The 13278-nt window shown below is 35.3% G+C and overlaps 1 protein-coding gene across 1 annotated transcript; it reads right to left on the bottom strand.

Annotated features, from left to right (window-relative positions):
- Nucleotides 1–386: 386 nt before the first annotated feature.
- LOC111888684 (transcription factor HBP-1b(c38)) lies at nt 387–6158 on the bottom strand. Its single transcript, XM_023884812.3, has 10 exons — nt 5850–6158; nt 5121–5196; nt 4788–4979; nt 4638–4703; nt 4084–4143; nt 3023–3100; nt 2822–2873; nt 2190–2461; nt 1732–1983; nt 387–970 (listed from the first exon to the last, which is right to left on the bottom strand). Exons 3-10 carry the CDS (start codon nt 4851–4853, stop codon nt 824–826), a joined length of 993 nt encoding a protein of 330 aa, XP_023740580.1. The 5' UTR covers nt 4854–4979; nt 5121–5196; nt 5850–6158; the 3' UTR covers nt 387–823.
- Nucleotides 6159–13278: the final 7120 nt, after the last annotated feature.

Here is a 13278-nt window from a genome sequence, read left to right as displayed (position 1 = left end):
TTATTAAAAGCATAAATATCTTTTTACACAAAAGCTGTATATTATTTAATTAATATTAATATATTTGACTTTAAAAAATAAAATAAAATAAAAATCTAGTGTGAACCTCCTAGAGATGATTTGTTTATCGGTTATAAAACATAACCACACAAACCAATTCTAACAACCATCACGACCAACATTTTCTCAAGCCAATGTTTTAAAATATCTAAAATCCAAAACCCGAAAAAATTAAAAACAATTTCAAATCCTTTAAAAGAAAATCCATAAAATCTAATAAATCAAACAGTTGTTCATGGGGAAAGAATATCAAGATTCAACTTCAACCGATAAGGAATGCCATGATGGAAACTAGAAAGACATTACACAAGATCCAGCCAAGAAAATACAAACCAAATTCAAACATTAGCATATTTAAAAAAGCACAACGAAACTACAAATTCATAATGTACCTATCTTGTCAGTTTAAATTAACACAAAGATTACACCAAATTATTGCAAATTCTATAAGTTAAATCGTTGAGATATCATCATCATAATCATTCATACAAAAGGGTACAAGGAGGTAGAAGTAGAACTCAGCACCATTACACCATATTTGAAGAAGAAGATAATCAGGAATGAGTCCAACAACTTGAGAGATGAGAGATGAGAGAGATGATACACATATAATTGCTGCTCTTCCTGCTTGTTACAAATCCTTACCACTTTCTTGCAAATGAGAGTTTTTTTTTTTTTTTTTTCTTTTTGTTTTTGTATAATTGATACAAACAACAAGCTCAAGTCACATTTTGTGATTGAAAAGAAGGATTTGATGAGTCATTCACTCACGAGGGCGTGCTAGCCATAATGAGCTCAAAGCTCGAAGCCGAGAGGAATAGTCATTGATGGCGATAAGTGCTCGAGCCGATTGACGTGTTGTCAGTATTCGATGCATTTGCTGTAAAGTTTGTTGCCTCAAATTGTCTGCCTGTTTTATTATTTCATTAAATAATAACAAATTAATCACCTATATAATTCTTTTCCTACATCTAACTTGTTTTTTTTTTTTTTTTTTTTTTTTTCCATTAAGTGGCTATTTGATAGTTGCTGACTGAGTCAACAACTGGACCATGCTGTTTGATTATGCATCTGACTGGCTGTGCTGATTAATCAAATAATGTTTCGTTTGATAAGTCGTGTATGGGTAAAGCGGCTGAATGGGTAATGATGTTTGTATGGATAAAGTGTTGTATAGATAAGATTTTGTTTCTTTTCTAGACCAAATAAACCGTCTGAATGATACTAAATGACCATTTTACCCTTGAATGACCATTTCATCATTTTTTAACTGTGGGACAAACGCAAAGGGTTGGGTGTCTTAATACATTACGCCAAGCTTTTTTTTTTTTTTCTTTTGGCTTAACAAATTAGATCACTTTGTCTAGATTAAGTCAAAAAGAAACAACCCCTAAAAGTGTGGGTCCCACGAGTGCCCGCATGCTTGCCATAGCACTGGTAAGCATCCACGGACTCACGTGTGCTTATAACCCACCAAGCTCATTAAGAGGTTGTTTGGTAAATCGCACTGAATGGTTCCAAGTTCCAACCTCTTAATGGTTAAGAGATGCTTAACCATTCAGAGGCAGTAGGGATTTAGGTGAATGGTTCCACCGAACATCCCCCAAGGAAAAGAAAAAAAAAGGGGGGGTAGAATAGAATAATAATGAGAAATGAGAAATGAGAAATGACCTGTCGAATGAAGCCTTCTAGGGTTCCTAATTTGCCCATAGCCATGGCCATTTGGCCCATGTAATTGGCTACATTGGCTCCAGATGATGGATTTGAGGTGGCAAGAGAGCCTGCAATTGTCTCGGCTAATGACTGCTGCAGCGCCTCCATTCCTTGGGACAACGCGTCCTCCGCCTGCTGTGATGACTGCTGCAGATTCCCAATTGCCAATAACTGCTGCTCAGTCAACGGTTCCAATTGAGTTATCAGCAACTGCATCCAACAACATACATACATATATATAAATATCCTCCTGTCAGATAGAGGGTATTTTCGTCTTTTCACACACCACACATTCCCATCTTGCCTTTTTGGAATCCACATCGATGTAACAGAAAAGAAAGTAGGATGCAAACAAATAAAATGGCAAAAGCGTGATATAATAAATCATGATGTGGCACACACACACACACACTGACCTTTAGGAGCTCAGAAGAACGGAATCCACCTAACCAAAGAAAACACCTTTCAGCAGGTGTTTTCCACATGCCTGATAGAACATGAAAGACATCAGCTTTAGCAGCATCACCTTTTATTCTGAAAATATCTTCATAATGTCCCACCACTCCATCCACTATGATCCGCAGCTCACCATCACCCGCGTGGTTGCTCACCGCCCCTTTCAGCTCGTTAATCCGGCGGTTGTGCTCCTCCAACCACCGCCCATATTCCACATCAAAAGCCAATGCTCCTGCACATTAACCATTCTTTTCTTATCACTTTTTTTTCCTCTATCTCATTAAATAATAGCTAACTAACTAAGCTAATAACCGACCTAACTGAGAAATGACCAGAATACCCCTAGAACATGTCTTTATTAAACAACACTTAAGGAGGTCAAGGTTATGTGGTCAACTCCTTTAAGGTCAACATGATAACTACTCTACTAAAAGTGTAACACTATGCTTTTAACTCTACACTCAGAATCAAGAACAATCATAAATAGCTTATGAAATTAAGTCATGTCCCTATTAAGTCCATTAGATTAAAAATCACAACACACTTCACAATTAAAGTTATTATAAGATTAAAAATCAAAACATGGTCTTACCATTCCCACTCATTGATTGAGATTGTTCTCCTGAACTTGAAATGAAGATACCCTTTCAGAAAACAAAAATAAACTCATTAAGACAACTCAAGTATACTAGCTTTGAATAAAACAAAATCTTATTGGAAAATTATGTTAATTTACAACAAATATTTATTTGAATAAAATGATTATATTATTTTATTAGTAGTCAAACCAAACCTGCTGTCGAGCTCTTTGAAGCTCCTGCTCAAGTTGAGTCAGCTTCATTCTGCTGCTTTCCAGCTGTTGAACATAAGCCTAAAAAAATAACAAATTAAAAAATAGATATTTGAGTCATTTAAATAAATCAACATGAAATTAAGCATGAAACACAGGAGCTGTATAATGATCAATTTGAGACAAGTAGAGGGGAACAAAGCATGTAACTAATTTCAACCTTCAATGATTTATTTATGTTTGGTTGATTTAATTATAATTTCACAAAAGTGGAGTAATTGATGTGATTGAATATGTGCATGTGTAACTATATATATATATATATATATATATATATATATATATATATATATATATATATATATATATGATTGATAAAAAGAATTTGTTTATCTAACTGAAAAAGAAAAGGTGAAAGTGTTTAGCATACTAACTAAAAAATTAGCTAATAGCTGATAAAGTAATAATTTTTGGTAAAAACTAGCTGACAAATGTGAAATGACATAAAAGTACATTTAGATATATAATTAAAAACGGGTTAACACCAAATTAGGCCCATGAACTATTTCAAATGTTTACAAAACACCAATTTACACAATGTATTACATCAACTATCAAGCAACCATGAAATTTGTCATGAATTGCTCTCTAAGCTTTTTTTTTTACAAAATTATTCTTTTCAATTTATTTTATAAAATTATGTTTTGACAAAATTTTGCCCCAACTTTTTTCAACTTGGTGTTCTATTACAAATTTGTAAAAACGAATATGTAAAAAAGATAGACAACGATACAAGAATGAGTTTAACAAGGATTATATTATTATTATTATAATTATAATTATAATTATATATCATATGAGGTTTATCCAAGTTTTTTTTTTTCTTATGTATCAACCATTAAATTTGTATTGGGATAATAATCATAATATACATCAAGTAACTTCAACACCCCTTTGAAATTTATAGGAAACGAACAAAGTGAAAAACAAAATAGCAAAAATCATGATAGATGATGTGATGTTAATAAAATTTTTACATAAAAAAGAAAAAAAAATTAACTCACTTTCTTCCGCAATCGGCTCTTTCTTGCAGCTTCACGATTTTGAGCAAGTCTACGAAGTGTCTGGAAAAAGTATAGTTTAACAAGATAATCAGAAAGATATTAAAAATTTTAAATATGTATAAAAGTAAAAGCTACAAAAAACAGATTCATTATAAAATGCAAGAAGCAGTAGCATACTTTCATTTATGTGTATTATCGCATCCTACTTTAGCTTCTTTCTATTACACCATTGTTTTTTTTTCATAACTTTAAAAAAATCTACCTAATTATAGCATTGTACTTTCAAACTTTTTCTAATAAAAACTATTGCTTTTAGTTAAAAGAAATATCATTGCGATAATTATGTAGATTTTCCAAATTACAAAGCTATAATAGAATAAACTTGAAGTAAGGTGTTATAACAAACAAATCAATGAAAGCATAATGCTATTTATTGCATTTAATCCTTATTATAAATATCTTATGAGAATGTGGCAATTACTTTATGACATTTCAGAACAAAATGTGTAATGAAAAGATACAATAGGAATATGCAAATAGAAGAACTGAAGAACCTTTTGATCCCTTGATTTATCACTGGCATCAGAAACCACAAGCCCATGTGATTGACCACTATGGAACTGCAAAAGCATCACAAATACTGCATCTTTAGTATAAATATATTTACAACAAAAAGAAAACTTTTAATTAGTTGACGATATTACCCCCAGAGCCTTGTCTTCTGTGTCCCCATCTGTAGAAGTATCAGTCCTTGGACTGAGCTCTGCCATTATCGACTCTCAGTTAACACAAACCCTTAAGATATCACCAATCTTCTTGTGTAGAAATAACAATGGAGTTTCAACTGCTAATAGATACCAAACAATACCATCACTTTTGTAAGTATCCAACTGACTCTGCATACATATATTTACAACAAATTAAGCACCAACACTAAAAATGGAGTTTTAAAAAAGATAAAAGATGAAATGCAATCATATAAAGGAACAAGAGAGTGTAAGATAATTGAAAAACAAACATAGAATTGAGCTCTTCACCTCATTAAAACCTTGCAATGGCACACATTAGAGATAAGGCCATGCACTTGAACTTGGTGAATGCTCTGAATATAATCTGATATAATTCATAACAGATATAGTTACTTACAGATGCAAACAATAGTTGGACTCTAGACATGATTAAAAAAAAATGTGCCCTAAAGAAAACCATGCCTAAATCCAAACTAAGTCAACTTTAGGTCAAAAGTTCAATTTGAAAAATGCTCCCTCCCAGGTCCCAACTTGGAAATTTAATGTCAATTTGTACTTCATAAATGCAAGATTTGAATGTATTTAATTGCAAGTTAAAACAGAAATGTTATTCCATTTGTGGCATTGCTATAAAGTACAAAACGATTAGTTGTTTTGTCAAAAAGGAAAGACCCCACGAGTGGCCAATTTGGGTTACTTTCATCGTAGGGTTTAATCTTTATTATGGGTAACGCCAATTCCGGCAGTGGTAGACCAAAAAAAATCAGGTTCATAGACGATAATTCTGTTCATATTCACAAGGATATAGACCTAAAGACCAACATAGCTCAATACTCAAAAACCAGTCTGTTAAACCAAAGAAAAGGTCAAAGAAACAAAAACCCATTTCAGTAGTTTAAGTATATACATGTTCTGGCAAGAATACGTATCCAAATTCAACATCAAAAACTTTACTGAACCTATATACGTGTGTGTAGTGGCTAAGGACTTCAAGGGTTTAGAGTTTAAATGACATACCCAGAAATAGAAAGTGGGCGCCGGGCGCAGCCGCTAACTCTCGCCAATTGATTAGGAAGAATCGCGAGAAACAGAGATTGGGTGGAGGCGTTGCTTATTTTGCAGCTCAAGTCGACCGTAGAATTGGTACCATCAAAGCCGTTGGAATTCTGAGACTTGAAGAGAAAGCAGCTGAGTAGAGCAGAGAGAGAGAGAGAGAGAGAGAGAGAGAGAGAGGGTGAAATCGGGAAGAAAAGAGTGTGATTTGGTGGTAGCAGCTAGTGAGGATGGTCTATGATTTTGACTTTTTGATCCGGGCGACTTCCCAAAACTAAACCCCTGAAAGGAAACCGCTGATGTTTTTTCTGCAAGACCTTTTACCATTTATCTTTTTCATTTTACAAAGGCTCATTTTCTCGATCTTAATTCCTATTAGCCCTCAGTAAAGAAAAAAAAATCACAAAAAATACAGCATACTTTTTTACATAGGTAATTGAACGTTATTTTTACCATTTGACAAAATAAAGTATCTTTTCAAAATTATTTAGGTTATATTTTGACGGTGAAAACTGTTTTTAGTTTTTCAGAACAAGTTTTTTTTTTCTTTTAAAAAAAGTAAAGTTTTCTTTGTAATTTTAAAAAATTGCATTCAATTAAACTTTTGAGTTTCATTTTCTGTTTTAGAAAATTATAAAATATGTTTGGTCGTGTATTTTTTTATTGGTTTTCATTTTTCAGTTTTTCTTATTTTAAATAGAGTTTAAATTATTGTTGAAAAAAAAAACTATTGAAATTATTTTAAGTTATATTAAATAGGATTAGGGCTAGCTTACAGGTAAGGGTAGGTAAGGGTGGGTGGCATGGGTAAGGGGTAGGGTGGGTGACATAGGTATGTGTAATTGGAGATGGGATAGATATATGAGTGGCTAGTGTGGGTAGGGGGTGGGTGTGGGAGTAGGTATTGGGTGGGTGGGTGTTGGGATAGGCAATGGGTGGGTGGTGGGGTAGGGTAGGCAATATAGGGTGGATAGGGTGGGGGTAAATAATGGCAGTGTGATGGGTTTTGATAGCTAATATGATATTTTTTCTTAAAACATGTTAGATTTCATAGTTTCGTATTTATTGTGTAGAAGTCTGTTGTCAAAGCTTTCACTGTTATGTCATTAGTCTTCATTGTATAATTCCGATTGTTTGTATGTTTCAGAGTTTTATACACCTTAGGTTTCAAAGTGAACATTGATACTGTTTTGCAACATGTCACGGTCTAGGTGTCTTAACCTTATTGGTTATTCTCCAACCAACTTCCTTTTTGTCAACCTCTAAAAAAGGATGTTAGTTAAAAGGTGGAGTAAGCCTTTTGCGAGTTCTTACACTCAATAGTTATAATCGAGCTTTCTTACTTTAAATCAAATTAGAAATATTTACTATTTCATGTTATCATTTCTTGTATTCAAACATGATTTCATTCTTTAAGAATCAGTAAATCGATCCTACAAGTTGTATCAGAGTAGGAAATCTTTGAGTTGAATTCAAATCGTTGAATTCTTGTGTGTTTGTCGAGTTCTATGTTCTTCATTTTTTCTAGATCTCTTCCACATTTGCAATCTGTTTTCATTTTGATCTAGAAATCCTTGTTCGAATACTCGTTTTGATTTGGATTTTTATATTTCACTCATTGATTTGATCTCCTGTTCAATTTTATTCAAATCATAGCAAAAGAAGACTCTCGTATTGTTGGATTCAATTTGTCAAGTAGTATTGGATCTAATACAAGAGTTTCAACTCTCTTCCTTGGTGATTATGAAGTATAGATGCTTCATTTTGAAGATTACATCATTGGTATTAAGAAGAATGGGTCTTATATTTGTAAACCAATTACTCAAGGTCCACATAAGTTCATGAAGATGAAGGAACCTGTTTATTCCTTGTTGAGTATGAACAACTTCGTGAAAAGTATACTAACATGGTTGCTGGAGAGAAAGAGAAGCTCTAAAATGACTTGAAAGCTAAGAGAGAGATTCGTTTCGCTCTTACTCCGAATACTTTTAGGCTAGTGGGTTCATGTAAGATTGCTCATGATATTTGGAAGCGTTTGAGAGATTTATACTCTGGTGACAATGATTAACTTCACTTCGTTCAAACTTCATTGCTTTTGGAGTTTGGTTCAAGGTACAATCCTTTGTTGAGCAGGTTGATGAAGTATGATTTACAACATCAACATGTTGAGAAGAAGGTGGCATTTATGTAACGACTCCCTCCTGAATGGAAATTGACTGTTTTAACAGTGAAAGCTTGTGAACAACTCAAATCTTACAAGCTATCACAAGTAATTAGCATTTTAAAGTCTCATGAAGATAAGGTGATTGAATGTTCGAAGTCAATTGTTGATGCTAGTTTATTATCTTTGGTTGTGAAAGAAGAGATTTCCAAAGTGAAGAAATCGAAGGAAAAGGTTGTAGTAGATTATGAATACGACAGTACATATGATGAATGGACGAGTGAAAAAGAAGGTGTTAATGGTGAGCAATCCTAACAAGTTTTTCAAGAAAAACTTTTCTAAGTTTTAGAATGGTGGTAATTCAAGGTTTTATGGTGGAGGTTCGAGAAACTACAAAGGAGGCAACTCTAATTCTAACAAAATTGATGGCTCCAAGAATTACCAACAATCAAAAGGATGAAAAGAAAGAGAAAAGTTTATAGGAGTTTCTGGTTACGATTGTAATTTTTGCAATGGGAAGAATCATTTTGTAAAGGACTGTGTATTAAGGAAAAATAGTGGGAAGAAAGTGAAAACAAAAGATGAAGCCTATTATGTGAAGAGAATCGAGGATATTAAAAGGATGAATATCCAAGGGAAGGCACTAATTGTCGAGGAAGAGGATAGTGATGCAAGAAACATTGAAGTTTAGTCTACAGATTCTGAGGATGAGGAAGTGTGAAGGCCAACTCATGGAGCTTTATTTATTTCTAATGTTTCTACAAGTACAAAGGAAAGTAGATGTTTGATGGTGAAGAGTTCAAACTATGATAGTCCATGTTACAATACTAAGGGTTGAGGAGATTCAGACTCAGACTCACATGATTCATGTTTTTTCTAAAAAAAATTATGGTGAACATGTGGAGTCTTGCGAGAAGGTAACTGATAAGGTACATTTTATTCTCAAATCTTTAGATATTTGTGCTTTTCTTTATGATGATGAATTGAATGAATTAAGAGATACTATATTAGAATTAAGTGAAAGTCTATGATGGAACATGAAAAAAGTATCTAATCTTGATGATGATCTTAATAGGTGCACTTTTAAAAATGAGGAGAGGAGGTTAAAGATAGAGAAATTAGAAGTTTATATCATTAGAATAAGATATGATGTGTATGTGTTGAAAAATTACAACTGTAGAATCAAATATGTTGTAATATATCGATGTCTTAGGTAGTAGTCTTAGCAGTGAAGTGTTTGTCAATATCGATGGTTTTCATGACTTCGATAGTGTATGTATTTTATCAGGTGCATATGTTGTTTCTCTATAAATTTCGAAGCCCTTATATACTTTTTGTATCTATCGAGTACACTATAAATAATGTAGGTAACTAAGTTATTTGTAACTTTTGCAACTAGGGCACTATGCTTTTCTCACAAATGTACTTGTACTTCTTCGGATTTATATGAACTGAATCAAGATCTTATTTACTGTGACATCCATAAAATTCATAAAAATTTTAAACTTTTTCAAACATCCAAAAAACCACCATTTATTACAAACTGTTTTCAAAATAGTTTATCATTAGAGTAATCTCAGAAATCATGACATAAAATACGAGGAGGTACACGATCAAGCCTTTGCCTTCCCCCGATCATCCGAAGTAGCTGAAACAAAATCCACAACTGTAAGCCCAAAGCTTAGTGAGTTCCCCTAAAATACCACACCATACAAACCAGAACAATATCATGAACAAACAGTATGCATACAGAGCCTTCAGCCTGACTGGACCGCGTCACCGGGCCTTCATCCTATCTGGACCACTCACAGAACCTTCAGCATGACTGGACTGTCTCATCGAGCCTTCAGCCTATCTGAACCGTTCTCCGGGCCTTTAGCATGACTGGTCGCCCTGCTGGGTCTTCAGTCTATCTGGGCCGCCATGGGTCTATTAGCCTTCAGCACATAGCAGGACCGCCTCAACCCACCCTCTATCACAATATCACATAAATATCAAACGCTAGCTAGCACATACAATAATCATACAAGCCTAACAGATAATCAATCATAGCATCATCCTATATACTAGGATACCGATCTAATAGATCACTACACATAGCATCATAGGATAACTAGGATACAATCCAAAGGGACGGCCTTGGTGCCTTCGACCCTGTTAGTATAGTGAGGAGAACTCACCTCACAAGTAGCATTGAACCGGTAAGATCAAATCCTAACTCCAAGACTCAACTACAAACTCAACAGCCTACAACTACCATATAACCATTCTATCAAAACCTCCAAATACCCAAAATGCCCTCAAAGTCAAACTTGGTCAACCATGGCCAAAGTCAAGTCAACAGTCAAGGTCAATAGCCAAGGTCAATAGTCCATGTTGACCCAACTCGTCGAGTACATCTATCAATTCGTTAAGTTCCTTCAGCACTCAGAAAAAACGCCCGAACCAACTCGTCGATTTGTTAGAACAACTCGTCGAGTTCCTTCCGCATCCAGAAAACGGGAAAACCCGATTCAACTCGCCGAGTTGGCTAGGCAACTCGTCGAATTATCCTAGTCTTAAAGCATTCAACCAATTCCCAAGCGAATCTAGTGCCACAAACCATAGATCTGGTCCCCTAGAACCGAAATACCATGTAAAGTTTCTAACTTTACATCCATGCATGGCACCAAGAGGCTAAAACACTAAAACAAAGCTTATTAAGGGACTTAGAGCATGAAGGAGGGCCAAGACTTGATAAAGCTGGCAACTTTAAGTCCCTGTAGGCTATGAGATGTCCATATCTGAATTCATAGCTTCATAACATGCTCAAATCCAAGAATGGTCCCAAAATAAGCTAATAATGGCCATAAACTTTCAAATGAAGAGATCTAGCAAAAGGATGATCAAGATATCGACTTTAAACCTCAAAATGGCTGCAACGACAATGAAAATCCCAGATCTAAAGCCTTCCTCTGAATCAATCCACTTCAAGCTTCAAGTTCCTTCCAAAAGAGCACCAAAAATCACACTTGTAACGTCCCAAAAATCAAGGGTAAAAATTTCATTTTTAATATACTAAAACATTGATACCATTTGATTCAAACAATCAAATCATAGTCAATCAAATCGTTTATCAGAGTTTTTCCCAAAATCATTCATTGCGGAAATCATAGGTGTGTGCACTGCGATCAACCTGAGCTCTTCCTTTCCAAAACGATGATACTTGAAACCATAAACAAACCTGTAAGCACGAAGCTTAGTGAGTTTCCCAGAGCATACCATTCACACAAACCACATATCACATATCCTATGAGCTATAAAAGCTACACACATATCATATATATTGTTAACTATAAAAGCTACCATATATCACATAAGCCTTGCATACATAAAACCTGTAATAGTGCCATGGGCTACCCCACATGGTCTTTACCTAGGACTGCCATGGGCTCCCCCACATGGTCTTACATCCAATTCCAGGGGCTACCCCACATGGTCTTTACCTAGGACTGCCATGGGCTACCCCACATGGTCTTACATCCAATGTCACGGGCTTCCCCCACATGGTCTTTACCTAGGACTGCCATGGGCTACCCCACATGGGCTTACATCCAATGCCACAGGCTCCCCCCGGGGTCTTCCCTACAAATACCATATATAACCAAATAGCATATCATGTATCACATAAATATCTACACATAACACGTACATAAACATGTAAGGATGTCGTGGCTACCCCCAGGGTCTTATACCATTGTGCCATGGGCTACCCTACATGGTCTTCCATGCAAGTATCACAAAGATAACTAGCACATCACATAATTACCAGCATACCACCTAGCATAAAGCTAACTATCATATCACACAACATAAGATAGGCCGGCCTTGGTGCCTTAGACCCATTGGTATGGTGAGAAGACTTACCTGCAACTGTCGGCTGAAGAAATAAGATCACGCTGCTCCAACCACCTATACGAACTCCTCCTCTGGTTAACACCAAATAACTGAACTCAATAAATACCAATAATTACCAAAATACCCCTAGAAGTCAACTGGTCAACTCTTGGTCAAATTCAAAGTCCTTAGTCAAAGTCAAACTTCCTGACTGACTCTACTCGCCGAGTCAACCCGCTGACTCGTCGAGTCCAAGAATCTTCGAGTCCCATCCTGCTCAACTCACCGATTCACGACTTAACCATAAAAGGTTAGGGTTCCATGACCAGACTCGCCGAGTCCAAGGCAATCTTCAACAGACTCGCCAAGTTGTTCTTCCAACTCGCTGAGTTCATGCACATATTCATACAACTCGTCGAGTACACTCATGTGACTCGCCGAGTATCTTCAGTTCTCAATCCATTCAGAGGCTTTTCAAGCCATGCAGTGGATCCAATCCATAGATCTACCCTTCTACAAGCTATCCCTCACGTAAAGTTGCAAACTTTACGTGATACCAAGGAGATATAAGCCCAAAACTGTCACACCCCAAAACCAAGAACGGCGGAAACGTTCAGGGGTGGAAGACGTCATGTGAAGTATCATAACAGTGTAAAGTAGTAAACAAGAAACAACATCATCCATTGCATTAAAGTAAAGTTTTAATACATGTGTGTTCTTTCATTGCAATAAGACACCAAAATATGTAATCAAAATAAAAGACGAGTCTTGTATGCGCTCCGTCTTCTCAAAAACTTGGTCATCATACCTGTCTACTGGTGACCTGAGAATACAAGTTATTTTGAAAGAGTAGATTAGCATAAAGCTGGTGAATTCATAAGTATTTAAGTGTCATTACTCTGTTTTGGAAAGCCGTTATGAATGCCATGTAAACCTTTGAATGAAACATTTGATATAAGTGTGAAAACCATAGAAAATCCCATATTTCCTACTAGTATAAAAGTAGTCTTCTACTAAGACCCGAATGTTTTGAAAGTAGTCTTCTACTAAGACTTAAATGTTTTGCTGTGACAAAGATGGGTTTTCCCTTGTATGACTACTATTAACAATATATAGTCTACCTCATCGTTTATGTGAACATATCACAAAATAAAAGTAATAAGGAAAATATAGTCATATAAGTATTATCCTTTTGTATTAGGATAAACACGACATCGCGACTGCTGAAAAGTATTAACCTTGAACCTCCGTAGATGTTCATTTTCCTCTGTAGCTAACAGTAGGTCGAAGGAATGGTTAGCCTCGTAAAGGTACCCCTAGTATAAGTATTAACCGTAGGCATCTGTAGATGTTCAT

The sequence above is a fragment of the Lactuca sativa genome, chromosome 2 (genome assembly GCF_002870075.4).
Source record: "Lactuca sativa cultivar Salinas chromosome 2, Lsat_Salinas_v11, whole genome shotgun sequence".
Classification (NCBI taxonomy): domain Eukaryota; kingdom Viridiplantae; phylum Streptophyta; class Magnoliopsida; order Asterales; family Asteraceae; genus Lactuca; species Lactuca sativa.
The sequence above is the reverse complement of the archived record's forward strand: the minus strand, read 5'-3'. Positions and strand labels throughout refer to the sequence as shown.